This window comes from Emydura macquarii, unplaced genomic scaffold (genome assembly GCF_026122565.2).
Source record: "Emydura macquarii macquarii isolate MOO-44397 ecotype Brisbane River unplaced genomic scaffold, CSIRO-AGI_Emac_v2 contig_1386, whole genome shotgun sequence".
NCBI lineage: Eukaryota > Metazoa > Chordata > Testudines > Chelidae > Emydura > Emydura macquarii.
In genome coordinates, this window is record NW_027131523.1 from 1,146,166 (window position 1) to 1,174,123 (window position 27,958).

Sequence of the window (27,958 nt, forward strand, 5' to 3'; positions counted from 1 at the left end):
ACGCCGTGGGGCACAAGGGGTGGGAGCAAGGGCTGAGCCGACTTCCCTGGGCTGGAGCACCATGGAGACAGTGATCCCTGTCCCCTCTCTGCCCCGGCTTCCCTCAGGCAGCCCCTGTTTGGGGTTTCACCGCTGGGGAGGCTTCTTGCTGGGGGATGGGCGCTTTGCTTGGCCAGGACCCTGTGACAGGGCCTGTTGCAGGCTGCGGAGGCCCCCCCGGGGTCCCAGTGAAGCACGGCGTGCACACACGGGGGGGGCGGGAGGTGGGCATGCGTGTGTGTGCACAGCGGAGGTGGGTTTGTGGGCATGCCTGGGTGCTGGCTGTGTGTGGTGAGTGCCAGGCTGTTCATGGGTGAAGGCGTGTGTGTGTGTGGCAGGGGGTGCTGGGCGAGGGGCGCGTGGGCTGGACGGGTGGCGGCGCGTGCCTGGGACTTGTCTCTAACCCCTCAACCCGGGCCGGGCTCTGGAGCAGGTGCTTGGCGACAGCTGGGAGCAGGAGGCGCTTTGGGGAGTGGGGGTAAGACCGGCAGCCCCCGTCTCTGAGCCGGGCGGGGCTGGGGCCCCCTGCACCTGTGCCCGCGTCACCAGGCCCGGCAGCTGTCAGCGTCTCTCAGTGGCACCGTCCCAGCTGCCACTCAGCCCCTGGCTCCCTCCCTTCCCCTCCAGCGAGTGCCAAACGCGCAGCGCGGGGCGGAGAGACGGACCCCGTTGAGCTGGTGACCGGGGCTCTGGGACCCTCGCCGGGACGCCCTGTGGGGCCGGGGCCTACGTGCTATGCTTTCCTCTCCGGCAATGGTGCTGCACCCCTACAGCCTGCCCGTCTACCCGCAGGTGTCCCAGTGCTACCCTGGCCTGGTGCAGGTACGAGCTGCTTGTCTCTGTCTGTCTGTCTGTCTGTCTGGGCCCCCTGCTGTGCCAGCTGGAGCCAGGAGCCCCCTCAGGATTCAGGGGAGGGGAGCGGGGTCTGTAACACCTTGCCCCTGTCAGCGCCACAGGGAGATAACCTCTTGATCCCTGGATTCTTCCTCTCCTGGGCGAGCTGCAGTCACCTCTGTCTCCTGGGAGGTCAGACAGCGGAGACGGGCGGCCATGTATGGGGAGAGCTATTTCCAGCGCTTGGTGTGGGTGCTAACGCTGGGGTCACCGCGCGGCGAGCACGCTGATAAAGTCTGCGGCCGGTACCGCGCTGGGCGGGCCTTGTGGGACAGGATTGAGATTTGAAATGGTCCAGACCAACTGGAGCAAATGGGCCGAAGTCAAGGGGATGAAATTCGGCAAAGCGCTCCGCTCGAGGACGAACGAATCAGTGGCGCAGGTACAAAACGGGAACTGACTGCCCAGGAGGGAGCGTGCGGAAAGGGATCGGGGGGGGGGCGGGGAGGGGGGTCATAGTGGATCACATGCTAAATATGAGTCAACAGCGTCACATGCTTGCCAAAAAAAGCCGACATGGTTCTGGGCTGTATTAGCAGGAGTGTTGTAAGCAGGACGCAAGGAGTCTTTCTTCCACTCCACTCGGGCCCCAGCTCGTGTATTGCGTCCGGTTCTGGGTGCCACATTTCAGGAAAGCTGTGGATAAACTGGACAGAGGCCAGAGAAGAGCAAGAAAAATGACGAAAACATAACCTGGGAGGGAAGATTAAAAAACCGGGGTGTGTTTAGTCCGGAGCAGACCGAGCGGGGACATGAGAACAGTTCTCAAGTACATCAAAGGGTGTTACAAGGAGGAGGGAGGAAAATTGTTCTCGTTAAGGTGGGAGGACAGGACAAGAAGCAACGGGCTTTAATGGCAGTAAGGGTGGTTGATGTTGGACATTAAGAAAGTCTTCCTAACTGGCAGGGTAGTTAAGCAGTGGGGTGAGTTGCCTAGGGCGGTTGTGGGATCTCCATCACTGGAGATTTCTAAGAGCAGGTTAGACAAACACCTGCTGGTCTGTGCGCCCCTCTGGACCAACCGCTGTCTCCTCCTGGTTAGCTCCTAGGCAAGTGATGCTCCAGGGTCCTAGCACCACGCCACCCTGCCTCTGCCACCCCAGCCCTGATCTGCCTAGGGGCTGCACAGAGGGGACTGGACGAAGGAGCCACAGACAAGGCCAGCGCAGATTGGGCCAGGCACCCATCTGGCCCAGTGCCCGCTCTAACAAAGGAAGAGTCAAGAAACCCACAGCTGAAACCCACCTCCCAGGGGAACAGCTCCCTCAGATTGGAGTTTGCACCCAAAGCAACAGGAAGCAGGGACTCTGTCCGTGCCTGTTTTCTCCCGTCGCGCTCTGGCTGTTCTCATTAGCCATATAAATGATCTGCCCTGCTACACATGTGCTCTCAGTGAGATCCTGTGGCAGGGAGTTCCACAGGCCAAGCCCATGCTGTGTGCGGGGTGGGCACTTTCTCAGGTTAGGTCTGAATGTACTGCCATTGGGTTTTGCCAGCTGCCCCGCAGATATGGCTTTACATAAGAACGGCCGGAAAGGGACAGACCAATGGTCCATCTAGCCCAGTATCCTGTCTTCTGACTGTGGCCAGTGCCAGGTGCTTCAGAGGGAATGAACAGAACAGGAAATCATCGAGTGATCAATCCCCTGTTACTTGTTCCCAGCTTCTGGCAAACAGAGGCCAGGGACACTTCAGAGCATGGTTTTGCATCCTGAGTAATAGCCATTGATGGCTCTATTCTCCAGGGACTTATCTAGTTCTTTTTTGTGCCCTGTTATAGTCTTGGCCATCATAACATCCTCTGGCAAGGAGTTCCACAGGTTGACTGTGCAGAAGAAATACTTCCTTTTGTTCATTTTAAACTGCTGCCTATTCATTTCATTGGGTGACCCCGAGTTCTTGTGTTATGAGAAGGAGTAAATAACACTTCCTTATTTATTTTACAGTCGTGATTTTATAAACCTCTATCATATCCCCGCTTCGTCGTCTCTTTTCCAACTGAAAAGTCCCGGTCTTCTTAATTTCTCCTCATATGGAAGTTTTTCCGTTTTCCATTTTAGTTGCCCTTTTCTGTACCTTTTCCAGTTCCAATATATCTTTTTCGAGATGGGGCACCCAGAACTGCACGGTTTTCAAGGTGTGGGCGTATCATGGATTTAGATAGTGGCATTATGATCTTTTCTGTCTTATCATCTATCCCTTTCCTAATGAGTCCCAACACGCTGTTAGCTTTTTTGATGGCCACTGCACACTGAGCAGATGTTTTCAGCGAACTATCCACAATGACTCCAAGATCTCTTTCTTGAGTGGTAACAGCTAATTTACACCCCATCATTTTGTATGTATAGTTGGGATTCTGTTTTCCAATGTGCGTTACTTTGCATTTACCAACATTGAATTTCATCTGCCATTTTCTTGCCCCGTCACCCGGTTCTGTGAGATCCCTTTGTAACTCCTCGCAGTCTGCTTTGCACTCAACTATCTTAAGTAGTTTTGTAACACCTGCAAGCTTTGCCACCTCACTGTTTACCCCTTTTTCCAGATGATTTGTGAACAGGTTAAACAGCTCTGGTCCCAGTACAGACCACGGGGGACCCCACTACTTACCTCGCTCCATTCTAGAAACTGACCATTTATTCTGCCCTTTGGGTCTTATCTTTTAACCAGCTACTGATCCAGGAGGGACCTTCCCTCTTATCCCATGGCCGCTTACTTTGCGTAAGAGCCTTTGGTGAGGGACCTTGTCAAAGGCTTTCCGAAAAATCTAAGTACGCTATATCCACGGGATCACCCTTGTCCGCATGCTTCTTGACCCCCACGCAAAGAATACCGATACCCACCACTGCCCCCCCTCCACAGTCACTCCAGTTGGCCCCAATTTGGCACCTGCCCCATGTGGTGGCTTCAGCCCATTGCCCTCTCCATGGAGGCCGTGGAGTTGTGGGGGATCCTGCAGGAGAACACGTGTAGCCTGGACACCTGGCACCAGTTCCCCCAGTACTCCAGAATGGAGCCAGCACCCAGACGTGGTGGGTGAGGGGGGAGTTGTAAGCAGAGCACTAGTTCTTCACAACTGCCTGCTTGTGGGCTGTGTCTGCCTCCCAAAACGATAGCAGCACCAGAGAGCGAGAGACACAATGAGTGTGTGTGTGTGTGCGTTCATGAGCGCTGTGTGTGCGCCGGGTACCGCGTGTGCTCGTGGTTGCGTGCACAGGGCCCCCACATGGGCGGGGGGGAAGGGTACATGTTAGCAGGGCCCAGAGGCCCTGCGGGGGGCCCGGCCCCAGCTGCAACCCCCATTACCATGAGGAAAAAATGTTTCATGGCTCATGAGAGTGTATGTCTGGGAGGAGGGATTGTGGTGTGTGTGTGGGAGGGGGCCCGTGTTACACGTTTGTACTGGGCCCAAAAAAATTGTGCTTGGGCACTTGCGTGTACATGCTTTGGGCGTACTCTGAGTACCATGCATGCTTGCTGTGTGTGTGTGCACGCCATGGGTATATGCGTGGGTGCTGTGTGCGTGCGTGTACGCACACGTGCTCTGTGTGTGTGTGTGAGCGTGCATGAGTGTGGGCACGTGTGCTGTCGCTGTGTGTGTGTGCACGCCATGGGTTTATGTGTGTGCGCACACGTGTGTGTGTGCTTTGGGTGTGTGCTGTGTACCACGGGTGCTCGCTGGCTGTGTGGGCTCTGTGTGTGCATGCCATGAGTGTGCTCACAGGGGGGTGCTCGCTGTACGTGTGCATGTGCCGTGTGTGTGCTCTGTGTTTGTGCCCCTTGCTGTCCCCCCCCAGCTCAGCGTGTGAAGGGATCCTGTCGCTCCAGGGACTGGGGACTCGGTACATGTGCTGCCCCCTTGGGGGATGTGGGGCGGGGGGAGACTTGGGGTGTGAAGGGGACCCAGCCCCGGGGGAATGAGGGAACCTCCTCGGGGTAGCTCTGTGTGGGTGTCCCAGGACCCTACACCCCCAACCCGGCACGGTGTGTGTGTGGGGGCCCAGCCCCCAGGGAATGGGGGGAGCTGAGGACACTTTATGTGTGTACCCCTGGACCCTGGGTTACAGACAACCCCGGAGCTGGTGGGAGGGGGGTTGAGTTGCCAGAGCTCCATGTCCTGCCTCCCTCCCGCCCCCGTCTCTCCCCCTCCTCCATGGGTCCGGAATGCAGAGGGGCAGGGCCCAGGCCCCAGCTGTTTGTCTCCCCCCCCCTCGCCTTGAGTGACTGGGGAAGGTGTTGCTATTTATACTGAGCTAAAGCAGCGAGACGCCGAGATAGCGGCTCCTAATCGCCCCAGACCTGCTGCTAAAAGCAGCTGGGGAGCTGTGGGGGGGCGGGGGCTAGGGGGGTGGAAGGTCTGGTGTGTGTGTGAGCGGCCGAGCCCCTTGGGGGGTGGTGAGGTCTGAAATCAGAGCCAGGGCCAGGCACAGGCCGACTAAACAATGGGTCGGGGGCCCCAGCAGCTCAAGGCCCCCCCCCATTTGCTTTTTATTATAAGAACTTGCCTGTTTGTGGCTGTGGGGGGGTCCCCCAAAATAATCCTGTCTCGGGCCCCCAATGGGCCGGCACTGGCTCCAGTCTGAACCGTCTATGCCCCCTGATCTCCAGCTTTTCCAGCTCCCCTCCTGCAATAATGCCCCCCCCAACCGCAACTGCAGCTGCCTCCCCTGCCCCGATCAAAACTCTGCCCCCCCCGCCCCCCCGCTGCTCAGCAAAGACCTGGGGGGCCGTTGGCCGCACAAAACGTCCCGCTTTCACTGGCCACTCCAGAGCAGTTACCGTGGGCTGACGGGTTTGTCACTGCAGCCTCCTTGGCTCGTAGGGATGATGTTCAAATAACCGCGGGCGCGTTGCGGACGAGCCGCGGAGAACGGCGGAGAAGCAGTCACGGGCTTTTATCGGCAGCGGCAATCTGGGGAAGCCGGCGCAGGCCTCTTTGCTAAAGAAACGTGCTGGCTGAGACAAGCCCTCCACGCGTCTCTGGCGCCCGTCGCGGTTTTGTTTTTCGCTCCCCAGACATTTTGCCGCAGCTTCCTTCCAGTCGTTCACAACCGAAACGGAAGAAGCGCCCGGCACAAATCGGCCGCCTACGAGTCGAAACGGAGGCCAGCCGCTTTCGCCGTTTGCAGGCATTGGCCGGCCCCGCAGGGCCAGCGGCATATTCCAAACGCACGCGGCTGCGCCGCCGGCTCATTACCGTGGAAACTGCGGTGGACGCTTAATATTACAGGAGCCGCAATCTGCGCAGCAGTGTGAACGGTGCAGGGCCTGGGTTAGGGTGCTGGGCTGACCCCCTGTGGGGTGCTGGCTGGGACATACAGCCCCGCGCCCCTGGGATAAGGACCTCCGCACCAGGGCTTTTCCTATCTAGCCATCGTCCTCATGAAACCAGCCTAGCCATGCACATGGTCAGCGCGGGTGTGAACCAGGCCTAACCCGGCAAAGGCTCAGCGCCTGAGGGGACGGTTGGGTGGATACTGGCTGTGTATGGAGGGCGGGAGAGAGGGTATGCGGGGGGTGGGAGTGGGGGGATGGAGGAATATTTGCGAGTGTTTAGGGACATGGAGGGATGGAGGAGTGCAGAGGGGGAATCAATGGGTGGATGGATGGAGGGGGTGCGTAGGGGGATGGATGGATGGATGGAGGGGTGCGTAGGGGGATGGATGGATGGATGGAGGGGTGCGTAGGGGGATGGATGGATAGAGGGGTGCAGAAGGGGATGGATGGATGGATGGATGGAGGGGTGCGTAGGGGGATGGATGGACAGAGGGGTGCAGAGGGGGATGGCTGGGTGGATGGAGGGGTGCGTAGGGGGATGGATGGACAGAGGGGTGCAGAGGGGTATGGTGGGATGGAGGAGTGTGTGGGAATGGCAGGAGGGAGGGGTGTATAGGGAGAGGGGTGGATGGATGGATGCAGGGGTGTGTAGGGATGGAGGGCTGGGTGAACAGAGGTGTGTGCATGGTGCTGGCAGTGGGGCGGGGTGTGTAGGAAGATGGATGGATGGATGGACACAGGGTGTGTTTGGGGATGGCTGGAGGGTGCATGTGTGTGTGTGTGTGCGTGTGGGGGAGGATGGCACCTTAGTGCCAGCTCTAAGCTGGCTGAGACAAGGGGTCGCTGCCGTGGGACGCGCTGCCCGCCCACTCCCCAGGGAGCAGGGTTCTGGGTTTGCCCCGGTGCTCAGGGCGGGGGGAGATGGTCAGTGAGCGAAGGGGGGCAGGGACACTGACTCCCCAGGTCTGAGAGTGGGCCCTGCGGGAGGGTTTCCCTGGGCTGGGGGGTCCTGTGGGGGTGTCCTGCAGCTGTCCGGCTCCTTGCGCAGAGGATTAGAAAAACCTCAAACAGCTGAAGAACAGAGACAGCCCAAATAGGGACCGAGGGCTGATAAGGGGCAGCCAATGGGACGCCCCCCCGGCGCCCCCTCCTGCTCCCCATTGGCTGCTGCTAGGAGGGGGTCTGCATCCAGCTGGCCTTATAGTCTCTGGGCGGGGGGCAAAGGGCGCATTCCCCCAGCATCCCTCAGCCAGGCAGGGCAGGGAGGCCCAAGGCAGCGGCGGGGATGGGGCTGGTGCACAGTGTAGGTGGGTGGGTTTCTATGTGACGGCAAGCCAGCAGTGTGTGTGTGTGTGGGGGGAGGGGGCTGGGGCTGGGAGCCAGGACTCCTGGGTTCTCTCCCCAGCTCTGGGAGGGAAGTGGGGTCTAGTGGGGAGAGCAGGGGACGTGGGGAGCCAGGTCTCCTGGGTTCTCTCCCCAGCTCTGGGAGGGGAGTGGGGTCTAGTGGGGAGAGCAGGGGTCAGGGGTGCCTGAGTTCTCTTCTCAGCTCTGCCATCGCTGTCGTGGGTTGCTCTCCCCAGTGCTATGTGGGGGGCGGCAGGAGAGGGGCTGGGTCTCTTGCTCCTGGTCTCACGTCTCCTCTTCTCCCCTCCGGCAGGGTAGCCAGGATGCAGCTGCCCCCGCCGACCCCATGACGCAGACGTACCCCACCCCGTACCCCCCGCCCCCGGCACAGGCCCGGCTGCCCCCGCCGTTCCACCCGCACGGCGCCACGCAGGAGTACCCGCCACAGGCGGCCACGGAGCACGGGCTGCGCATCTACCCCGCCGGCCAGCCCCACGCAGAGCACAGCGCCGGGGCGGCGGAGACCCTTGTGCCCGCCCTGCCTCCTCCCCCCGCGGTAAGTGTCAGGCCCCCTTTGCCCCGGGGGATGCTTTTGGGCGCCTGCTATGGGGCAAACACCCTCCCGCCCCCCCCCCTGCCCTTTACTGTCTTGGGGCCCGCTCCTGACTCCCTGCAGGTATCAGGGCCCCCCCTCCCTCCCCGCCCCTTCCCTGCGCCCACCTTCCCCCTCCCCGGTCCCACCCTCCTAGGGATTCGTCCCTCCCCGGTCCCAGGTGGGCAGAGGTGTCCCCCAGGAACCCCGCTGGTTAGCTGGTGGGTGGGGGGAGGTGGCCTAAAGTTTCTGCACCCCCAGAAGGTGGAGGGGGGGCACTGCACTGTAGCTATTTTCTGCCCCCCCCTTCACCTGCCCTCCATCCTCCTCGCCAGGGCCCTCAGCTGCTCAGATCTGTGTGTGGGGGGGGAAGTGAGGGGGTGCTCTCTCATGCCCTTGTTGTGGGGGAGGGACAGGACACCCCCGCCCGCCTGGTGCAGGGTGACCCCCCCCTTCCCTTTTCCTTCGAGGCCCGCCAGGCGTCCCTGCCGGTGGCTGCAGCCTTCGCTCAGGCCGGCCCCTGGGGTCTGGGGCTCTGGGCCCATATTGGGTCGTGGCGCCTGCCCCGGGATTGGATTCCACCTCCCCCCGCCCGGCAGCTGTTTATTGCCACATGGAACAAATGGCGCCTTCCCACCCCAAGCCGCCGAGGCGCAAACAGCTCCGGGAAGGACACGGTGTCCTCTGGGCCTCTGGGAAACAGGGGACGCCCCCCCCACCTCCTCCCGGGAGCCCCAGTGAGACACTCCCCTCCCCCAGGGACCCCCCCATCCTCTGTGTTGTTCGTCAGTCGGGATCACCCCCTGCGGCTCTTGGTCCCCAGCTTTGCCACCGCTTAATCCTGCAGCCGCTGCTTCGGTGGGTGACCCAGGGGCCCTTGCACTGATGGGGGGTCCCCAGCGTCTCCGGGAAATACTCGGAGAATTTAAGCCCTGTTCAGACCCCTTTCTGGCGTAGCAACCCCCTGCCCGCCCCCCCCACGCACACACTCTGCCGGGCTGGAAATGGCTCAGGCCTCGATTGAGACCCTGCAGCTCCCCGACCGAACCCGGCCGGAATCGGGGCGCGCTCGGCCCCTTGGAGAATGTCAGCGAGACGCGAGCCCTCCGGCTTGGGGGTTAGCGCGACTTCGAGTGGCCGGAGCCGGTAAATGACACAGCGCAATGGGAGCCGCCACCAGCACGGTACCAATAAAGGTACCCCAGTGGGAAGGGGTTGCGGGGTGGGGGGGGGGGCAGAAGAGCTGAGTTCCATAGATGGGGTTGGGCCGCTGCCTCCCCCAGGCTGCTGCTTGTGGAGTGGGGTTCCAGGAGGCTGAGTCTGGAGGGAGTTTGGGGCAGCAGGTTGTGAAGGGGGCGTCTCTAGCTGTTTCCATCAGGGGCACCGGAGCCTTTGTAGAAGTGTGGGGTGGGGGGAAAGGCCAGAGTGCCCCCTCCCTCTCGGTGGCTGGCTGCTTGGGGGGGGTGTTGAGCCAGCTGCCCTCTCTTCTGGCGCCACAGCAGCCCCTGGTGGGCGAAAGATGCAATTGCAGCGCCTCCCCGGCAGAAGCTATTATTCTGCGGGGGGGGAGTGGGGGAAATCTGCAGGGACGTGGATTCTGCATTTATGTTTCTTTTGTTCAAAAGGAGTTGGGGCATGACCCTCCTACTTTTAAAAGTGGGGGGGGCATATCTCCCTTGTTCTCTCCTCTCCCCCTCCCCCCCCCCGGTTGTTTGCGTCACGGCCTGGCAATCGGTGAGGGAGGCTGTATTTCCAATGCCCTGCAGGGAGCTGCCATCGCTCAGATGCTTGGCCGGTTTTGGGGTTCGGTGAGGACAAACTGTGGGTTCAGGCTGGGGTTCCCCAAGGGCACTCACTGCTGGCACCCCCCCTCCAGGAGGGTGCGACATCCAGAGTGGGTGATATTCAGCTGGCTCCTCAGAGCTGGATTTGTTGGAATCTGATGCTCAGATGATGTCTGTTTCCAGCACCTCATGGAGCCAGAGGGGGGAGCTGATGCCCTGATGGCAGATGCTTTAGCCCCCTTGCCGGGATGAACTGGTTGCTCCAGATGTGTTGGCTGCCCCCCTGTGTCCAAAACCCCCAACTCGGGCCCCTAAATCAGGAGAGTAGAGAAGCAGCCCCCTGTGGGTTCTGTGCACTAGGCCTCAGGTCCCGTTTTCCCCCTTTTCGCCTCAGCCAGGCAGGCAAGAAACACCCAGTTTTTATCTTCAGTGTTGGTGGAGATGGGCTCAGAATCACTTGACTCTGAGAGCTGGGGATTTAAGCGGCAACTCCAAACAGTGCCGGAGTTTGCAATCCGGCACTCTAATCCTCTACGGACTCCAAACAGGCTCCATTTCAGGGACTTGCTAGCGTAGCCCTGCCCAGAGAGGCGAGACCCCGGTGAATGCCGGAGGAGAGTCTGGGATAAACCGCCCGGCAGGGAACAAGGGGCACTGGGCCAGGGCGGGTGGCTGGGTGGAGGGCGACTCTGGAGCCTGAGAGGTGCACAGTCCCGTTGTGCTGAGTCCAAGCCAAGATGGAAAGGGGCAGCAGAGAAGGGCAGGAGACGGGGGGGCCTGCTTGTCTCTGAGCCCCAGGGCGCCTTGGATCGGCTGCAGGTCCCTTGCGTGTATTGAACCAGTGCGAAGCCTGGTGGTGGGGGGGGGGGCGGTTTTTCTTTGGGGACCTCTTCTCCCCCGAGCTGCCACCGCCGCAGGCACCCCTCCCCCCCGCACCCCGGATTCCTCTCGGTTCCCAGTGATGCGGTGAATGACTCTGTCTCTTCCCCCTCTCCGGCTAGGGCCTCCCCGGCGGCGCTCGTGGATCTCCCGGCAAAAGCAGGTTTTTGTCCCAGGCATCTTGGAATCCATCACGTTTCTCTGTCCTAGTATCATTAATCCATGATCAGCCTCAATAATCCCTACTCACCCCTGCGCCGCACCTGCCTGCCTCAGTTTCTCTGCACCTCCCACCCCCGACTGGCTGGTTACTGGCCCTGGCGGGCCTGGGCTTGGGTGGGGGCGGTCGCGGTTGAACTTGTCTTTAAGAGCAGAGCATCTCCTGTGTTAGGGGCTGGCCACGGCTGGGCGGGGGGCCCTGCCCGGGAGAGTTGGGGGAGGGAAAGGCAGGGCTGTGGGGGGGCTTAGCTAGAGAGGAAGCGGGGTACCTGACCCCCCCTGCTCCGAGCTGCTGGGGAACCCCGGGTGGAGAGTTCGGTTGGGCTGTAGCGCAGGTGATTATTCACAGGACCCAGTGTGGTGCCCGGCGTTGAAAGGGCGTTTCGGACAATACCGGGCGTGAGCGGACCGCACCTGGCCCCTCGCCCCCCCAGCTGTGTGCACATTGCACCCCCCACACTGCATGCAGCCTGCACACACCGAGGCTGTGCGTGTGCACACACGCTGCATGCCTCCAACACCGCGTGTACGCATTGACACTGCACACACCGTCACTGCACGCACACACACTGCACACACGAACACCGCGTGTATGCATCAACACTGCGCACACCGACACTGGGCACCCTGCACACACCCTGCACACACCAGCACGGCGTACACACACCAACACCGGACACGCGCACACCCACACTGCACACACCAGCACTGCACGCACACACACTGCACACACCAACACCGTGTGTACACATCAACACTGCACACACCGTCACTGCACGCACACACACACTGCACACACCATCACTGCACACACACACCAGCACTGCACACACACACACACCACACTGCACACACCATCACTACACACACACACCAGCACTGCACGCACACACATTGCACACACCAGCACTGCACACACACACACACCAGCACTGCACGCACACACACACACACACCAGCATTGCACGCACACACATTGCACACACCAGCACTGCACACACACACACACCAGCACTGCACACACAGCGTCACACTGTGCCTGCGTGCCCATCCCACATGTATGCACTCACTGTGCGCACACCCGGGTTGATGGCACACACCCACCTTTCACACTGCACATGCCCATCCTGCGTGAGCATTGCATTCCCTCCCCCACGTGTACACACACAGACACACGTACCCCTCGTGTGTACACATGTTCACACTCACCGACCCTGCAGGTGCACACGTCTCCCCGTGCCCCATTCACACACCCGCTTGTGCACACAGCCCCATGCCCGTGCTCATACCTGGGTACGTGTGCACCCCCCGCCCCTCCCACGTGGTCCCAGCCCTTGTGACAGGACGTATAGAAACCGCTAAAGACAAGTTCAACCCCATCTCTCGGGCCTGGTTAATCAGTTTCACCCGTTCTGACCCGGTGGCTGCATTCGGTGCAGCGTGCGACACCCCCCCCGCGCCCCGGCAGGCAGACGTACCCTGGATGTGGCATCGTGGCCCGTGCATTGTAGGACGGCTGAGATCAGAGGCCTTGGGCTGAGCTGAGCCATCTGCATGGAGCGAGGAGAGCGCGTCCGTCCCTGACCGCGAGGGGATTCCTTCAGCTCCTGGCGCGGCGGGAAAGCCGCTCCCAGCCCCTCTCCCCCACCACCTAACCCTCTGCTTCTCTTCACTAACTGTCTTGCTTGTGCGGCGTGTGTGCTCCGTGTACTAACACGACCGCCCAGGAGCTCGGCGTGTGTTAGTGCCTGCTGCGTTTGCTCCCCGACACGAGGGATTCGAGTGCAAGCGGCTGGCTGCCGGCACGCGGCCCGCCTTGCTCTCGGCAGTACGGTCCCAGGGAGGCTGGAAGCCAGGGGTCCCCGGCACTGAATTTCCCTGGATCCTGCCCCCACCCCCCGGCCTGTACACTGACTGGGCCGGGAAAAACCCCCTGATCCAGGGCCCTGAACAGGGAACCAAGAGCGGCTGTCTCAGTCCAGCGACCAGCACTCAAGGCCCTTGGGTCCCAGTTCACATGCAGTGCTGCAGGCGATGGGGGGGGGAATGGGGAGATCCTGATGGGAAGCGGGGGAAATCACAAGGGTGAAAGTCTTTTTAAAAAACCCATATCAGAGGCTCAAACTAAACGTGTACCCCAAATTACAAAACAAGGGAAAGAGGAAGAAACCTCCCCAAAATAAAACGCCCCCAGGGCTAAACAACTGAGTGACAGGCGAGATTAGAGATGAAAGGCCAGCTTTTAAAAATTGGACGTCAAATTCTACCGAGGAAAATAGAAAGGCGCCTGAACTCTAGCAAGTCCAGGTTGAAAGGGCTGGAAATGAATGCGAAGGGCAACTAGCAAACGACCCAAAAACGAACTGCAAACGTATTTTTGAAGTACATCAGAAGCCAGACGCCTGGCCAGTAATCAGGGGGGCCCTGGCCGGCCGAGGGGCTAACGGCACGCTCAGGGAAGCCCAGGCTCTTGAGGAGACGCTCCGTGAACTCTTTGCATCGGTCTGCACGGCGGAGGCTGGGAGGGAGATTCCCACAGCTGAGCTATTCGTATCAGGCGGCAGGTCTGAGGCGCTGTCCCAGACTGAGGTGTCCATGGAGGTGGTTTCGAAACAAACCGATAAATTAAGCAGTAATAATTTGGCCCAGACGGTATCACCCGAGAGTTCTGAAGGAAATCAAATGTGACGTTGCAGAACTACTCACTGTGGTACGTAACCTATGGTTTACAGCAACCTCCGTGCCTGGCAGGTGACTAATTTAAGTCTGATTTTTAAAAAAGGCGCCAGAAGTGATCCTGGCCTAACTTCAGTACCAGGCAAACTAGGCTAACAATGTTAGAAACCATGTGGAAAGGGATAGAGACTAAGACAGAAAAGATCGCAGTGCCGTGCTATGCACATCTGGAATACTCTGTGCAGTTCTGGTCGCGCCATCTAAAAAAAAAGATATATTAGAACTGGAAAAGGGAGAAGGGCGACATAAAAGATTAGGGGCTGGACCAGCTTCCATCTGAGGAGAGACGAAAAAATCCTGGCACTGTCCAATTTAGAAAAGAGTCGGCCGAGCAGGGATACGATAGAGGTCTATGAAATCCTGACCGGCGCGGAGAAAGGGAGGCACGACGTGTTATTTACGCCTTCACATAACATGAGAACCGGGGAGACACCAAAGGTGGTTAATAAGCAGTAGGTTTTAAACTAAGGATAAGGAAGGACGTCTTCAGACAAGTCATAGTCGTGTGGAATTCGTTGCCAGGGGAGGACGTGAAGGCCCAAAGTAGAACTGGGTTCACATAAAGAATGAGAGAAGCTCCTGGAGGATGGATCCATCGATGGCTTTTAGCCAGGATGGGCAGGGCCACGACCCCACGCTCCACGTGTCTTAACCCTCTGACTGCCAGACGTGAGACAGGAGAACGGGATGGCTGACTTGATCAGTTGCCCTGTTCTGTTCATTCCCCCGGAAGAACCTGGCACCGGCCACTGATGGAAGATGCTGGGCTAGGTGGACCATTGGTCTGACCCAGGACGGCCCTTCATATGGGATCCCATTGCGGGGTTAATGGGGAATTCCGGGATGGTGGTGGGATATCAGGGAATCCCGGTGGGCGGGGGTGTCGCAGGATCCTGGGGGTCCAGTGGGGGCTAGCAGGGGGCCCCAGGCTCTCTTTGCCCCAGCTCTGTCCGGTTTATCTCTTGGGCTTCCCTCCAGCCCACCGAGGAGAGTCCTGCAGCCGCTCTGACCCCAGACGCCCAGGAGGTGGAGAGCGCAGAGAGCAAATCCCAGCCCAAGCGGCTCCACGTCTCCAACATCCCCTTCCGCTTCCGGGATCCCGACCTGCGGCAGATGTTTGGGGTGAGTCCCATGGGGCAGCCGGGCGGGTGGGGTGTGGAGCTCTTGGCCCAGTGGTCATAGGGGGAACAAGGTATCATGGAGTGGGGTGCTGTGTGTCACCCAGGGCCCTCTTGGGCTCCGGGGATCCAAGGGGTGCTGGGCACTGATGTCTTGTCTTCTCCTCCCCACACCCTCTTCAAGCAATTTGGGAAGATCCTAGATGTGGAGATTATCTTCAACGAGCGCGGGTCTAAGGTGCGGAGGGACCGGCTTGGAGGGGAGGGTTCCTAGCAGGGGCTGGGGGGGGCGGAGTGTGGGGGGGGGGCGAGATCCCTTGCCTTGCCGAAAGGGGGGCAGCCGCTGGGTTGTCTTGAGCTGAACGGGGAGTTGAGCCCACGGCGTGGCCGGCACGACCCACGATGGCTCGGGGGCCCGTTGGCTGGGCTTTGCCACGGCAGCTGAAGGCTGTGAACCGCCGAGGGGGAGGGACCCCCCGGGAGTCACCCTAGGGCCAAGCTGGCCAGGGACCCCTGGAGGGCTGGCCTCGGGCGCTGGCCCCTGGACGATAGGGCCTCCGGGGGTGAGACTGGGGACCTGGGGGCAGGGAGGGACACGGTGCGTCTGTGAACACTGGGGACCTGCCTTCGAGAACACCCAGGGGATGGAGGCCAGAGACACGTCAGGAGACTGAGGAGGGAGCAGTGGGGTAGGGAGGGGAAGAAAGCAGGGACGGGGCAGGGTTTGGAAGCCCCCCAGCCGGGCCCGTCCTGGGCAGCCACGCGACCCCTGGCGTCTCCCCGCCCCCCGCCCCCGTGGCCCTTGTCTCAGCCTTTCTCCTGCCGCTCCCTGTCCCGCAGGGCTTTGGCTTCGTGACCTTCGAGAGCAGCCAGGACGCCGACCGGGCGCGCGAGAAGCTGAACAGCACCATCGTGGAGGGCAGGAAGATTGAGGTCGGTGCCCCACAGCGGGGGAGGGGAGGGGGTTTCACTCGATGGGGGAGGGGCGGGGGGGTTTTTGCTCTGAGTTCCACAGTGATGGGGCTGGGGGGGGGGGGGGGGCAATGGCCTTGCTGTGAACCGGGACTTGCTCACCTCTTCTTTCCCCTGGCAGGTGAACAACGCCACGGCCCGGGTGGTCACCAAGAACCCGCCGGCAGTGCCTGTGGTGAACGGTACACGGGGCAGGTGGGGTGGGGGGGACTCCTCTCTGCACCCACTCTTGTCTTCCCCCTCGCGAGACCCCTCCTCCCTTCCCCTCCTGCTGCTCCGGGGTGCCCCGTCCGACTGCAGCCCCTCGGCGGCTGGGTGCGCGGCCGTCGCTGCCACGCCCCAGGCAGAGCCCGCGGGGGGAGTCCGGTGCCATGGGCTGAGCTGGGGGGCAGAGGGCGGGAGGGGGCCGTGCCCGGCGCGTCTCATGCCATCCTCTCTCTCTCTTGGCTCCTAGGCTGGAAGATCAACCCCTTGGTTGGCACCGTCTATGCCCCCGACCTCTACACAGGTGAGATTTTTCCTCTCCCCGGCCTGCCCCCCCCTCCAGCCCCACCTCCCCCCACGACCTTCTCCCCTTCCTGCTCCCGCCCCGTCCCCCAGCCCCTGCTTCACCATGACCCCCCCGTCCCATCCCCCACTCCCTCCCCCCGTGTCCCTCCCTGCCACTCATGTGGCGTGGTGCTGTCTGCTCTGTTCCCAGTGGCCAGCATGCCCTACCCGATGGTGGCCCCGGCGGCGCTGGCCTATCGCGGGGCCCTGCGGGGCCGCGGCCGAGCCATCTACAGCCCTATCCGGGCGGCTCCCACCCCGTCGCCCGTCCCGGCCTACGGGAGGTGAGCCAGCTGCCCTGGGTGGGGCGTGGGCCTTGGCGGGGGGGACGCTGAGAGGAACGGGGCGAGGGGGGTGACCGGGTGTTGGAGGTGGGGTGTTCGGTGCCAAGGCAGGGTGCTCGGGTGGGGAGTGTCTGTGCGGACAGCCAAGGGGAGGGTGACGGGGGGGAGGACGTGGCGGTGGTTGGGGGGGGGGTGTTAGAGCTGGTCGGGGGCGTGTGGGCAGAGCTGGCATGTCTCCTTTTCCCACAGTGTGGTGTACCCGGAGGGGATCTACGGCTCCGATGTCTATGCAAGTCTCTTGCGCTCCGGGTCCAGCGGGGGTTGGGAAGGGGAGGGTCCCTGCCTCTCTGGGCTGCTGCTCCTGAATACCTGCCCCCCACCTCCCTAGGGGGCGGGTGGGGTGCTCGGATTGCGCCAGTGCGTGGGGCTGGGGAATTTGCAGGGGCCGGGGTGGCTGTGACGGTGCCTGTGTCTCTGCATAGCGGGCGTGGGAGTAACAGCGTTTCTCCCCTACCCTGCGCGTCCGCCCCTCCGCCTGTCTCAGCATCAGAGGGAGGAACGGGGGGGGGGTCGGGGGTGGGGTTATAGCTGGAGACTGGACCCCCCCACACACACCATTAGAGCCCCAGGTTCCCCTTTCCTCTCTTGAGCGTGCACCGGGACTTCTGGTCCCCGGGAACGAGCTGGCGGACAGAACCTCTAGGGCAGAGCCCTGGCCCTTCACTGTGGAACAGGAGGGATGTGGAAAACTGCCACCCCCCCACTCCCTGCCACTCTGCCCTCGGAGGTCTGTGGAGGGCAGGGGGGGCGTGCGATGCAGGAGCTGTTCGCGGGCTCACCCCCCCCCCCTCATTGCTGTTTCAGGGCTACGCAACGTATCGTGTGGCACAACCCCCTGCGACAGCGGCGTACAGTGACGGGTAAGTGCCGGGCGACGCGGGAACCCGCCAAGAGCGCCGGAACCTGTGTAGAAGGGGGCGAGGGGGCTGCCCTCTCTTCTGGCACCACAGCATCCCCTGGTGGGCAAAAGGTGTAATTGCAGCGCCTCCCCGGCAGAATCTGCGGGGGGGAAAAACTCTGCCGGGGACGTGAATTCTGCGCTTACTATTCTTTTGTTCAAAAGTGAAGGGGAGGCCATCGCCCACTTCCCCGCCCTCCACCCCCCCCCCCGGTTCCAGTACTGGTGCGTGTGCGCGCATACAGTGCTCAGTCAGTAACTCCAGCCTCTGCTCCGCTCCCCCAGGTACGGCCGCGTCTACACCATGGCAGATCCTTATCACCACGCTGTCACTCCAGCCTACGGCGTCGGGGCCATGGTGAGCAGCTGCCTGTTCCCGAGCCCCATTCTCCGGTTCTCTCCACTCCTCACCCCACATCAGGCGTGCATGTTCCAGAGCCCCCTCCCCGCCTTGCCTCACGAGTGGCCAGAGCATGTGGGAGTGCAGGGGGGTTTTGGGGGGGCCTGTTCCCCCCCCCCAGCCAGGAGACCAGTTCTTCCTGGAGAGGGGCTCTGCTCCCTGACCAAGATGATTGGCTGGGCCGCTCCACTCAAACCCACCCGCCAGCCTGGCAGCTGCCCAGCATCCCCCACCCTGTCTGCCCAGAATCCAATCTGGCCTTGCCCCCAGCCCACCCCAGCCCCCTTCCCCACCCATGCCCAGTCTGTGCCCCCTGATGCCCCACCCAGCCTTGCAGAAGTTACTCACAGCACCTTCTCTGCCCTGGCAGGCCAGCCTGTACCGGGGAGGATACAACCGCTTCACCCCGTACTGAAGAGCCACGTGCTGGGGACGCCGGCGCCCGTGACGGGACAGGGGCTGGGCAGTGGGCATTGGAAGGGGCTCGGAGATCTCGGCGTGGCTAGGGAAGGGGGGGGAGCACTGCACATCCAGCCCCCTGCTCCCAACACAGAGTATCCCACCCTCCCCTTGTCAACTCTAGTGGGGCCCAGCCCCTGGGACCCCCCCCAGCCCCATTACCCAGCGCCTCCCTGGGGACCGTGCCTGGCCCCAGCACCCTGGTTTTGGTTACCCAGCGGCTCCTGCCTGGCCCCGATCCTGCGGCCATAGAGTCAATGGGGTGGGGTTGTGCCACGGGCGACGCCGCTGACCCAGCAGGGAGCGGAGAGAAAGGGGCATGTGGTGAACATCGAAGCCAGCGTCACTCCTCAGGGCAGGGGGAATCCGGGGTCGGGGCCCAGGATCATGGGGAAGCTGCTGGGCCGGGAAGCGGAGACTGAATCTCCCTGCTACTTGGCCCTAATCTCAGCCGGGAAGTTCACTGACTTGGCTTTTCCGAGCCAGCCCCCAGCTCTCCCCTCCCGCCCCCGCCTCTCTCCGTTTCTCTGCTCCCCACCCTAAACGCTCCTGCTCCCTGCATGCCCCCGGCACTGCGGCGGGGCCCGCCGTACTCAGCAAACGCTGGATTGGGGCCGCGGCCCCTGCGCTGGCCCAGCAGGCCTCCCACTCCAAGCTGGCGGAGTGGCCAGGAGGTGGCAGCCGCGCCGCGCCCCCAGCGCCGTCTCTCAGGGAAAGGCCTTGGCCGCAGCTGCCGAATCCTCTCGCCTTTCACCGTTCCCTGGAGCGTGAGAAAGTGCTGAGCCGAGAGCCCTCTGCTGCTTCGCTCGCCCTCCCGCGCTCTCGGGCTGGCCCTGTCTCCTGCGGCTCCCTGAGCTCTTGCTTCCCTCCTCCCCGGGGCATCTTGCTGCTGGGCCCTGTTGGGATGAGCCGCTGGGAAGCCACGTGGGGCTGCGGGTCCTGGAGGCGCAGGGCTGGATGCGAACCCCCAGCAGCCTCCCAACGCCCTGGGCCACTGGAGAAGGGGCCCGGCTCTTGGCAGGATGAGGAGCAAGATGTAGGGTTCCCCCCCGCACTGCGTATGGACTCGGAGACGGGCCAGGAAAGCCGCATGGCCAAGACCTCTCTCCCCAGTGCAGGGCTCCTGGCTGCATCGCTCAGTGCCCCACCCCGGCTGGGTTTGCCCCTGGCCCCCCCGTTACACGCCTTAGACTCGCGCTGCAGGAAGGTTGCCTCTGTGGCCCCTGAGGCTCAGATCCTGGGGAAATTCGTGCCTGGGGTCACCAGCTCCATGGGCAGTGACGGCGCTTCAGGCCCCGCTGCTGCCTGCCCACGTCCGGTCACTGGCAGCAGCTGAGCCCCGCACTCAGGGTGCAAAGGACTGTATCAGCCACCCCCACCCCCGGCACTGCCTGTCTTGTGGGCTCCCTCCCCAGCTCCCCTGCCTGTGCGTGGTTGTGTGTGTCTGAGTGAGTGACCGTGTGCATGTGTGTGGGTTCCTGTGCGTGTATGTTTGTGTGAGTGTGCATGCGTGTATGCATTTGTGTTTGTGTGTGTGTGTGTATGCGTTTGTGTGTGTGTGTGCGTGTGTATACATTGCTGCAGGAGGGAGCTGGGTCCCGGCAGCTGTTGCCCTGGGGTGGGGGGAGGGCACGGTGGAGCTACTGCAGGGGGGCAGAGTGTGGGGCAGGGGAGCCGCAGTGGGACGGGGGGTGAGTTGGGAAGCTCCGGACCCAGCTTGGTTATAAACCCTCAGGCAGACAAGGGAGGGGGTCGCTCAGGGCCCCCTGTCTGCTCTGACCTGGCTCACGCGCTTCCTGCCCTGTGCTCACCCAGGCCCTGACCCTCTCTTCAGCTCTGGCGCCGTTGCCCACTCGCTGGCCGTGCTGGGGGCGTTTTTCTCTCTCTCTTGCATGCGCTGCCTTTGCTCACTTAGCCCGGCTCGCTTTTCCCAGCGCTTTCCCTCGCGCGCCCACGCCCTGCTTCGCCTGCCCAGACGCACGCGCTTGCTCCTTCTTGCTCACGGCTTTGCTTGGCCGCCCGCGCTCCTGGCTGGCGCTGGCTCTGAGCTCGGCCCCGGTTCTCTCTCGCACACTGCACCGATGCAGCAGCCGGGAGCTCTCCAGTGTGGCCGCTCTAAGAGCGCGCTCCTGTCGGCGTAACCACGCCAGCCCCTGCAAATAGCCGTAGCTGTGTGTGTGTGTGTGTGTGCGGCTTATTCACACCCCGCAGCAACGTAAGTTACACCGACACAAGTGGCAGTGTGGACACAGCCGTTACTTGCCCGGCTGCTCAGATGTGCTCACTCGAGGCCTCATCCTGCTGTGTTCGCTCTCCGTCTCCACCGCCCTGCGCCCCCCTCTCTCCCCCCCCGGAACGCCCCCACCTGCACTGGCTCTTTCTTTTATTTACCCCTCCCCCCTCTTGTTCACACCTTTGCTGGCCGGGTTCTCTCTCTTCTGCTCACCCTTTGCTCGCCCAGCCGCTGCGCTCGCTCCTCCCCGCCTGCTTTTCGCTTGCCTTGCCCTGCGCTGTCTCTCCCGCTCCTGACTTCTACTGTTGCACGCTCTCTTGCTTGCCCCTTTGCTCGCCCAGCTGCATGCGCTCTCTCGCTCTCTCTTGCTCCTCCTGCGTGCCTCTCTTGTTCGCTTCCACTTCCGCTCTTTCGCGTGCTCTCTTGTTTGGCCCTTTGGTCATCCTGCCTCTCTTGCTTGCTCTTTTGCTTGCCAGGCTGTGCTCACCTTTTCTCTCACCTGACTGCACGCTCTCCACCGGTGCCGGAACTGGGGTGGTCGGGGATCCATGCCCCCATTTCTTAACAAAAGAAACATAATTCATGCCCCCCGCAGATCTTTCCCCCGCCCTCGCAGAATAATAGATTCTGTCGGGGAGGCGCTGCAATTACACCGTTCGCCCACCAGGGGATGCTGTGGCGCCAGAGGAGAGGGCAGCTGGCTCACTGCTGGAGCAGCCAGCGGCAGAGAGGTTGGGGGCACGTTGGCCTGTCCCCCCCACCCCCACAAAGGCTCCGGCTTCCTCTATGCGCGCTCTCTCTCTCTCTCTCACACGCCCTGTCAACCCTCTCCCTCGCTTTTGCCCCTTTGCCCGCCTGGCTCAGCTCTCTCGCGGTCGCCCTGGCTTGCTCATATCTTTGCTTTCCTTGACTTGCCTTGTCTTTCTCCGGCGTGTGCCCCTTGCCCCGCTGTCTTCCTCTGCCTCACCCCTTTTGTTCCAGACGGCCCTGTGGGGCGGGCACAGGCACGGCCCATTTTCAGGAGCCACATTAAGCCAGCAGGAGCGAGCTCGCCCATGGACTTAATTAAGCCACCCCCCCCCAACGAGCGGCGGTCGCTCCATCAGTGGGAGAAGCTCCCCCCCCCCCGGCACTTAGCTCGGTGTAACTTACGTCGCCCGTGGGGTTGGGGGAGTAGCTTATTCATACCCCTGAGCAAGTAAATTATACGGAGGCAAGCTGTACTGTAGACAGCCGCACTTTGGCCGGTTCTGGGCAAGGGCTGGTGATTCGGAGCAGTAGCCGTGGGGGGGCTGGAGCTGGCTAGGGCGAGGGGCTGGTAGCGCTTCGTACTCAGGGCCTTATTCCAGATCCTCCCTTGGTCCCAGATTTCCTGTATTCAGCAGCTCGGTCTGGCAGCGTCTCTCCAGCTCACGCTGTGTCGCTCTCCGTCCCTGACACGCGGCCCTGCTCCGTTACTGCGCGGCTCCCTTTCTCTATTTGGGGGCGGGGGGGAGTTTTACAAGCCTGCTCCCTTCTGCCGTCGTAGCACCAGGATCACTGGCGCTGAGGGGGCCGCCGGGTTTTTAGCACCGGGGTCGTTAGAGAAGGGGCTGTGCAAAGCCGGAGGACCGTGGGGGGGTGGCAGCTGGTGCCCCTGGCTGGTTGCGTTGGGTGTATAGTGGTAGCAGAGGATTCGTACTGTGGTGCTGCAGGCAGGGGGAAGACGACGGGGGCAAACCCGAGGCTGCGAACTGGTCCCATTCTGCTGGTCGGAGGCCCACGCTTCCTTTCTGGCTGCTTCCCACGCTGCCCGTGACAAAAACAAGGCACTGGGTCTCTTGCCGGCATTTAGGACAACGCTTCGTCCTCCGGCTTTGCCAACCCCCGGGCACTTGAGAAAATGACCCTGTGGTGGGGCCTTGGGTTTTTGCTAGAACGCAGCCCTGGGCGCTGTAGAAAGGCACAGCCATGGGCCTGCTTCGTGGTGTTGAGATGCTCCTTGGTGTCCTGTGAAATCATTTGGATTTGGTGCCAGGGAGGGAACCTGTTTCTGTATCCCATTTTCTCCTCGTGCTGCACTTGATTTTTCCCCCCCCCCCCCGAATAAAGTTTTCTGTTACACGGGGAATTTGTGGGTCGTTTCTGATCAGGGCAGGTCAGTCCAGCTTCAACTTCTACTGTGGATTCGAACCACCAATCTGCAAACAGCTCTACCCGCCAACAGGCACTTTTGATGCCGTCACGTATCAGCCATTGGCACCCCCTTCCCCCCACAAATCCAGGACTCACCTACAGAGGACTCCGGCGTCCTGGGCTCCCTGCCCCTACTGAGAATTTGGGTGCTCAGTTTTAGGGACAGAGGGCAGAAATGGGGCGTGAGGATAGTGCATGTTCTGTGCAAACCTCGCCATTGGGTGCCCAGCCCTTCCCCCCTGCGCAATGCTATGCCCCTGTTTCCAAGTGTCCCTGACTCCCCACCCCTGATTGGCACCAGGGAGAGTCAATTTTTGTCACAGCTGAGATTGCTGGTCAAGGTATTGGCAAGATCCAGAGAAAAATACAGAAGTAATAGGTAAATAAAAAGATTTCAGGCTCCATTCCAAAGCATGGGGGGGAGAGGGGGGATGTGTCCCCAGATTTGGCCCATGGTCTGCTCTATCGACTACCCCTGCCCCAAACTCTTCAGCAACCTTCCTGGCCCCCCAATGCCAGGGGGTGGAGCAGAGCAGGGCAGTCCCTAAAGGGAGCCATCCAGACCACCCCTAGTTGCTCAGGTGGGAGTTTGGCTGCACCCAGGTCTCCTGAGCACCCAGAGCTCCCCTGGCTTTTCCAAAGTCCCTGGGTGCTGGAGCAAAATCTCACCAGCCATGCATGAACTGTCCGGAGAAGAAACTGATTTAGAGCAGCACGCACATCACCAGAGGCAGAGTCTGAATTTCCTGGGCTGGGCAGGAACTGAGCAGCAAAACCCACCACTCCGCTTCTCCGGCTCACAGCACCAGGTGCAGCAGCGCTGCAGCAGCTGGACCAGGTCCCAGAAGACAGACACTGGATCCTACTGCAGGGACATGACAACAGCCCATGTGCCCCAGTCAGCATAACGCAGCAGCATGGGGAATGGGGAGTGAACGCAGGTCAAGCCTTTCACTGTAGGGCACCAGATAAACCAGGGGAGGGGACAGGGCAACTACAGCTCTTCTAGTACCCACCTTGTGCCTGAAAAGAAGCACGGAGGGGGGCAGCTGTCCCCCATTGCAATGTTACATGGGGGGTGTTAGCAGTGCTTAATTTGCACCAGGGCTGATCTCTAGGGGGTGTCAGCTCATAGCCCCGGCACCTCTGGGGACTCATCACAAGAGTAAAATTGCTTGAGCCCTGGCACCTTTCATCACACATTAACCCCTGGTTGTTAGTGGGGATCCTCCAACGCCCCCTCACAGCTCTCACTCATAACAATCAGCCCAGCCGTAACTGAGTGCAGGGGACTTTTAATGCGTCACACTAGGAGCTAATAAGCAGGGCAGAGAAATGCCAAAACGAACCGTTTAAATCAGGGCAGCTGCAGGGAAGCAGCGAGAAAGCATTAATTAATTACGCACTGCAGCTGCAGCGTTTAGAAAGCCCGTTTGCGTGGTAGCACCAGCTCTTTCCGTGCAGAAGTGGGTGGCCCTGAAAAGGGCCTTAAATCAAACAATGAAGAAGTCTCAGCCTCCGAATCCGTAGAGAGTGCGGCCCTGGCGCTTCAGAGCGTACACCACGTCCATCGCCGTCACCGTCTTGCGCTTGGCGTGCTCGGTGTAGGTCACCGCGTCCCGGATCACGTTCTCCAGGAAGACTTTCAGCACCCCGCGGGTTTCTTCGTAAATCAGCCCCGAGATGCGCTTCACGCCCCCGCGCCGAGCCAGGCGGCGGATGGCCGGCTTAGTAATGCCCTGGATGTTATCACGCAGCACTTTACGGTGCCTCTTCGCGCCGCCTTTCCCGAGCCCTTTACCGCCCTTGCCACGTCCAGACATCACGCTAACAAGCAACCTTAAGACACCAAACACTAAACCAACGCAATCTATTTAAAGTCAATGGGCACGCACGAATTTATATAGGAAGCTTTCCGACCAGAAAGAGAACTGAACGAGAACGGTCCGCCGCCGCCGCCGTCGCCCCGCTCCCAGAGCCCGGACAGGCGCAGGCGTCTGACTCTCACCAATGAGCGAGGGCGCGCCGCCTCTCAGCCAATCATGAAACAGCGAGTCATTTTAAATTCAAAGAACAAAGCGGCCGGCTGCGCGGGGAGGTTTTGCAGAGGCGATTTTGAGACGCACCCCTCCACGCAGAGCGCCGTCTGCTTCCTTGGGGGGGAGAAGGGTAGAGGGTGTATGTCTCTAGGGAGCCCCGATCCTGCACCGAGCCAGTCCCGCATTTCAGTGACTGTGGAGACCCCGTTTGTGGCTATTAACCTGCGTCACCGAACCTCCATCCATTCAATGTCCTTCCCCACAGAGGCTGGTGCAGGTCAGCTCCCGCCAGGCTCCCTCCCACCCCGGAGCTGCACCGTCCATTGCGTGGTCTGCTAAGCACGAATCGCTACCCCATTTTTCTCTTCCTCTTTTCTCTGTGCAATGCTGAGGAGGGGGGGTGAGATGTTCGGCTCCCCCGCGCTTTGTTAGCGTTGCATTAGCAAAGGACATTTCTCTGGTGCTTTATCTGTGGCCTTAGGGTGACTCCAGACTCAGGGGCTGCAGGAATCGGGGTGTGGGGGGGGCGCTGCCTCGCTAAACCCCAATTCCCGCCTTTCACAGGTCACACAGCGCTGCCCACTCTCAAGATTTCATCACGTCATAAGGATCGCTTTCCAGGAGTCCTGGATAATGTCAGGATTTCACCCTTTATTCTTAAGGGAAAAGTCAGTTTCTAGCCCTGGGGGCTGTGGAGAAAGCTGCAAAATATGATTCCAGGGCACGCTAAAGGCGCAAATAAAAACCGATTACTTATTTGGGGTAATTATATAAATAACCTCGGGGGTTTAAAGCCCCTCTTGTGATTTTTGGTGATCCTGCCTCATGGTTTCTGAACATTGGGGGGTGGCAATGCTGAGGTCAAAACAACCTTTGCCTCCCTAGATGTCTCTGTTGGCGGGAGCTCAGAGCTGCTCTGGGTGGTTTTCTTAGCCCTGGGCTGGGTGTGCGTGTGATCGACGTTTTCCCACCCGGCCCCGAGCTGAATGAGGCTGTCCCCGTTGTCTTCGGAGCCGGCTGCTGCAGCCTGCCCAGCCCGCGGAAATCCCTCCCTCCCCGCGTTCGCAGCTCTGCTTGTGAGACAAAGGCAAACCAGCTCCCCCCGAGACCCCACATCTGATGTGAGAAATCCCGCTTGAAACGGTTTACAGGCAGCTCTTTGTAATGGAGATGGTTAACAAACATCTGGGCAATAAACCCGCTCGGGGAATAAGACAAGGAACCGCTCGCCCCCAGGGAAGCGGAGAGCAGACGGCGTGTGTTAGAATGTAGCAGGGGTGCAGTCTGGTGTTAAAAAGAACCTGTTTATTTTGCTAACGAAATCCCATTCACACACACCGCACGTGTTTCAGGCAGGCAGGGAGCACAACTGCGACTTCTCCACAGCGCTGTGGAAGGCAGAACACACGGAGACATTTGGTTAGCACGGGCTTTGCACTAAACCTGCCTGACCAGAAAGGTCGTGCAGCTGCCCTGCGTCTGCAGATTACACACCTATAACCACGCTGCCGACAACAGCAGGATCTTTTACTCACTCCCTGTACCAAGTATGTCCACCCCCGATACCCTTTGTTAGATAACTTGAAGTAATATAATTAACTTTGGGACGCTACACTGCAAAGAGAAGCACGTTCGGACCCATGTACTTATTTTCTACTAATAAACAGTGATGCACAGCTCTCTCATTGAGAACGTGGGTGGCTCTTAAAAGAGCCTTTGGTGTAGTTCTGGGGGTGCCAGAGTTACTTGGAGCTGGTGTACTTGGTGACCGCCTTGGTGCCCTCCGACACGGCGTGCTTCGCCAGCTCCCCGGGCAGCAGCAGGCGCACGGCGGTCTGGATCTCCCGGGAGGTGATGGTGGAGCGCTTGTTGTAGTGCGCCAGGCGGGACGCCTCCCCGGCGATGCGCTCGAAGATGTCGTTGACGAAGGAATTCATGATGCCCATGGCCTTGGAAGAGATGCCGGTGTCGGGGTGAACCTGCTTCAGCACCTTGTAGACGTAGATGGAGTAACTCTCCTTCCTGGTCTTGCGGCGCTTCTTGTCCCCTTTCTTCTGGGTCTTAGTGACCGCTTTTTTGGAGCCCTTTTTGGGCGCAGGCGCGGACTTGGCTGGCTCAGGCATTATACAGCAAGACAGACCAACCACTTGTACAACGCACAGAACAGAATGCAGGCGGCGGGTGCGGGGCTCTTTCTTTATACAGATCCTATGCAGATGAGGCAGCCTAATTGTTACTTTCCTATTGGCTGACAGAACATCCTACGTCACCTCCGCGGCAAACTCAGCGGCAACGACGCAGACTCTACTTCTTGCCCTCTTATTGGATGGCTACAGAATCCTCCTTCCCGATTGGTCGGGGGGAGAAGTCGCGCTGCCATTGGGTGTTTCGGGCAGGCGCGCTGGATGAACCAATCAGAAGTCGCTCGGCTCATCGGCCCGAGCCTATAAAACGCTGGGCCCCGTACACTGTAGCATTATTGTCTGTTACCTTTCCAGTAGTTTTTTACCCGTAGGGATTGAAGGAAGCTCGTGATGTCTGGCCGTGGAAAGCAGGGAGGCAAAGCGCGAGCCAAGGCCAAGTCTCGCTCGTCTCGCGCTGGGCTGCAGTTCCCCGTGGGCCGCGTGCATCGGCTGTTGCGCAAAGGCAACTACGCCGAGCGTGTGGGAGCGGGCGCCCCGGTCTACATGGCCGCGGTGCTAGAGTATCTGACAGCTGAGATCCTGGAGCTGGCTGGCAATGCTGCCCGGGACAACAAGAAAACCCGCATCATCCCCCGCCACCTGCAGCTGGCCATCCGCAACGACGAGGAGCTGAACAAGCTGCTGGGCAAAGTGACCATCGCCCAGGGCGGGGTCCTGCCCAACATCCAGGCTGTGCTGCTGCCCAAGAAGACCGAGAGTCACAAAGCCAAGGGCAAGTGAGGCAGCTGCTAGGATCCGAATTACCTGAACCCAAAGGCTCTTTTAAGAGCCACCCACGCTTTCAAGAAAAAAGCTGCTGATTGCTG

The 27,958-nt window shown here is 60.7% G+C and overlaps 4 protein-coding genes across 5 annotated transcripts; 2 read left to right on the forward strand and 2 right to left on the reverse strand.

The window, feature by feature from the left end:
- The first annotated feature begins 706 nt into the window (after nucleotides 1–706).
- On the forward strand, nucleotides 707–20,091 carry LOC137155802 (RNA binding protein fox-1 homolog 1-like). Of its 2 annotated transcripts, none has more exons than XM_067552227.1 (12): nucleotides 707–861; nucleotides 7,865–8,107; nucleotides 14,740–14,883; nucleotides 15,064–15,117; nucleotides 15,720–15,812; nucleotides 15,973–16,033; nucleotides 16,306–16,359; nucleotides 16,552–16,684; nucleotides 16,934–16,973; nucleotides 17,549–17,604; nucleotides 17,928–18,000; nucleotides 18,413–20,091. In XM_067552227.1, the coding sequence occupies exons 1-12, from the start codon at nucleotides 775–777 to the stop codon at nucleotides 18,455–18,457; spliced, it is 1,083 nt and encodes a 360-aa protein (XP_067408328.1). In that variant the 5' UTR covers nucleotides 707–774; the 3' UTR covers nucleotides 18,458–20,091. The 2 variants fall into 2 exon arrangements, with proteins under 2 accessions (XP_067408328.1, XP_067408327.1); XM_067552226.1 differs by lacking the exon at nucleotides 707–861 and adding an exon at nucleotides 1,211–1,315.
- A 4,287-nt stretch (nucleotides 20,092–24,378) lies between these two features.
- On the reverse strand, nucleotides 24,379–24,793 carry LOC137155875 (histone H4). The gene has a single exon (XM_067552328.1). It carries the CDS (start codon nucleotides 24,730–24,732, stop codon nucleotides 24,421–24,423), a length of 312 nt encoding a protein of 103 aa, XP_067408429.1. The 5' UTR covers nucleotides 24,733–24,793; the 3' UTR covers nucleotides 24,379–24,420.
- A 1,852-nt stretch (nucleotides 24,794–26,645) lies between these two features.
- LOC137155869 (histone H2B 8) lies at nucleotides 26,646–27,107 on the reverse strand. The gene has a single exon (XM_067552322.1). The coding sequence runs from the start codon at nucleotides 27,069–27,071 to the stop codon at nucleotides 26,691–26,693; it is 381 nt and encodes a 126-aa protein (XP_067408423.1). The 5' UTR covers nucleotides 27,072–27,107; the 3' UTR covers nucleotides 26,646–26,690.
- A 335-nt stretch (nucleotides 27,108–27,442) lies between these two features.
- Nucleotides 27,443–27,926, forward strand: LOC137155864 (histone H2A type 2-C-like). The gene has a single exon (XM_067552317.1). It carries the CDS (start codon nucleotides 27,483–27,485, stop codon nucleotides 27,870–27,872), a length of 390 nt encoding a protein of 129 aa, XP_067408418.1. The 5' UTR covers nucleotides 27,443–27,482; the 3' UTR covers nucleotides 27,873–27,926.
- Nucleotides 27,927–27,958: the final 32 nt, after the last annotated feature.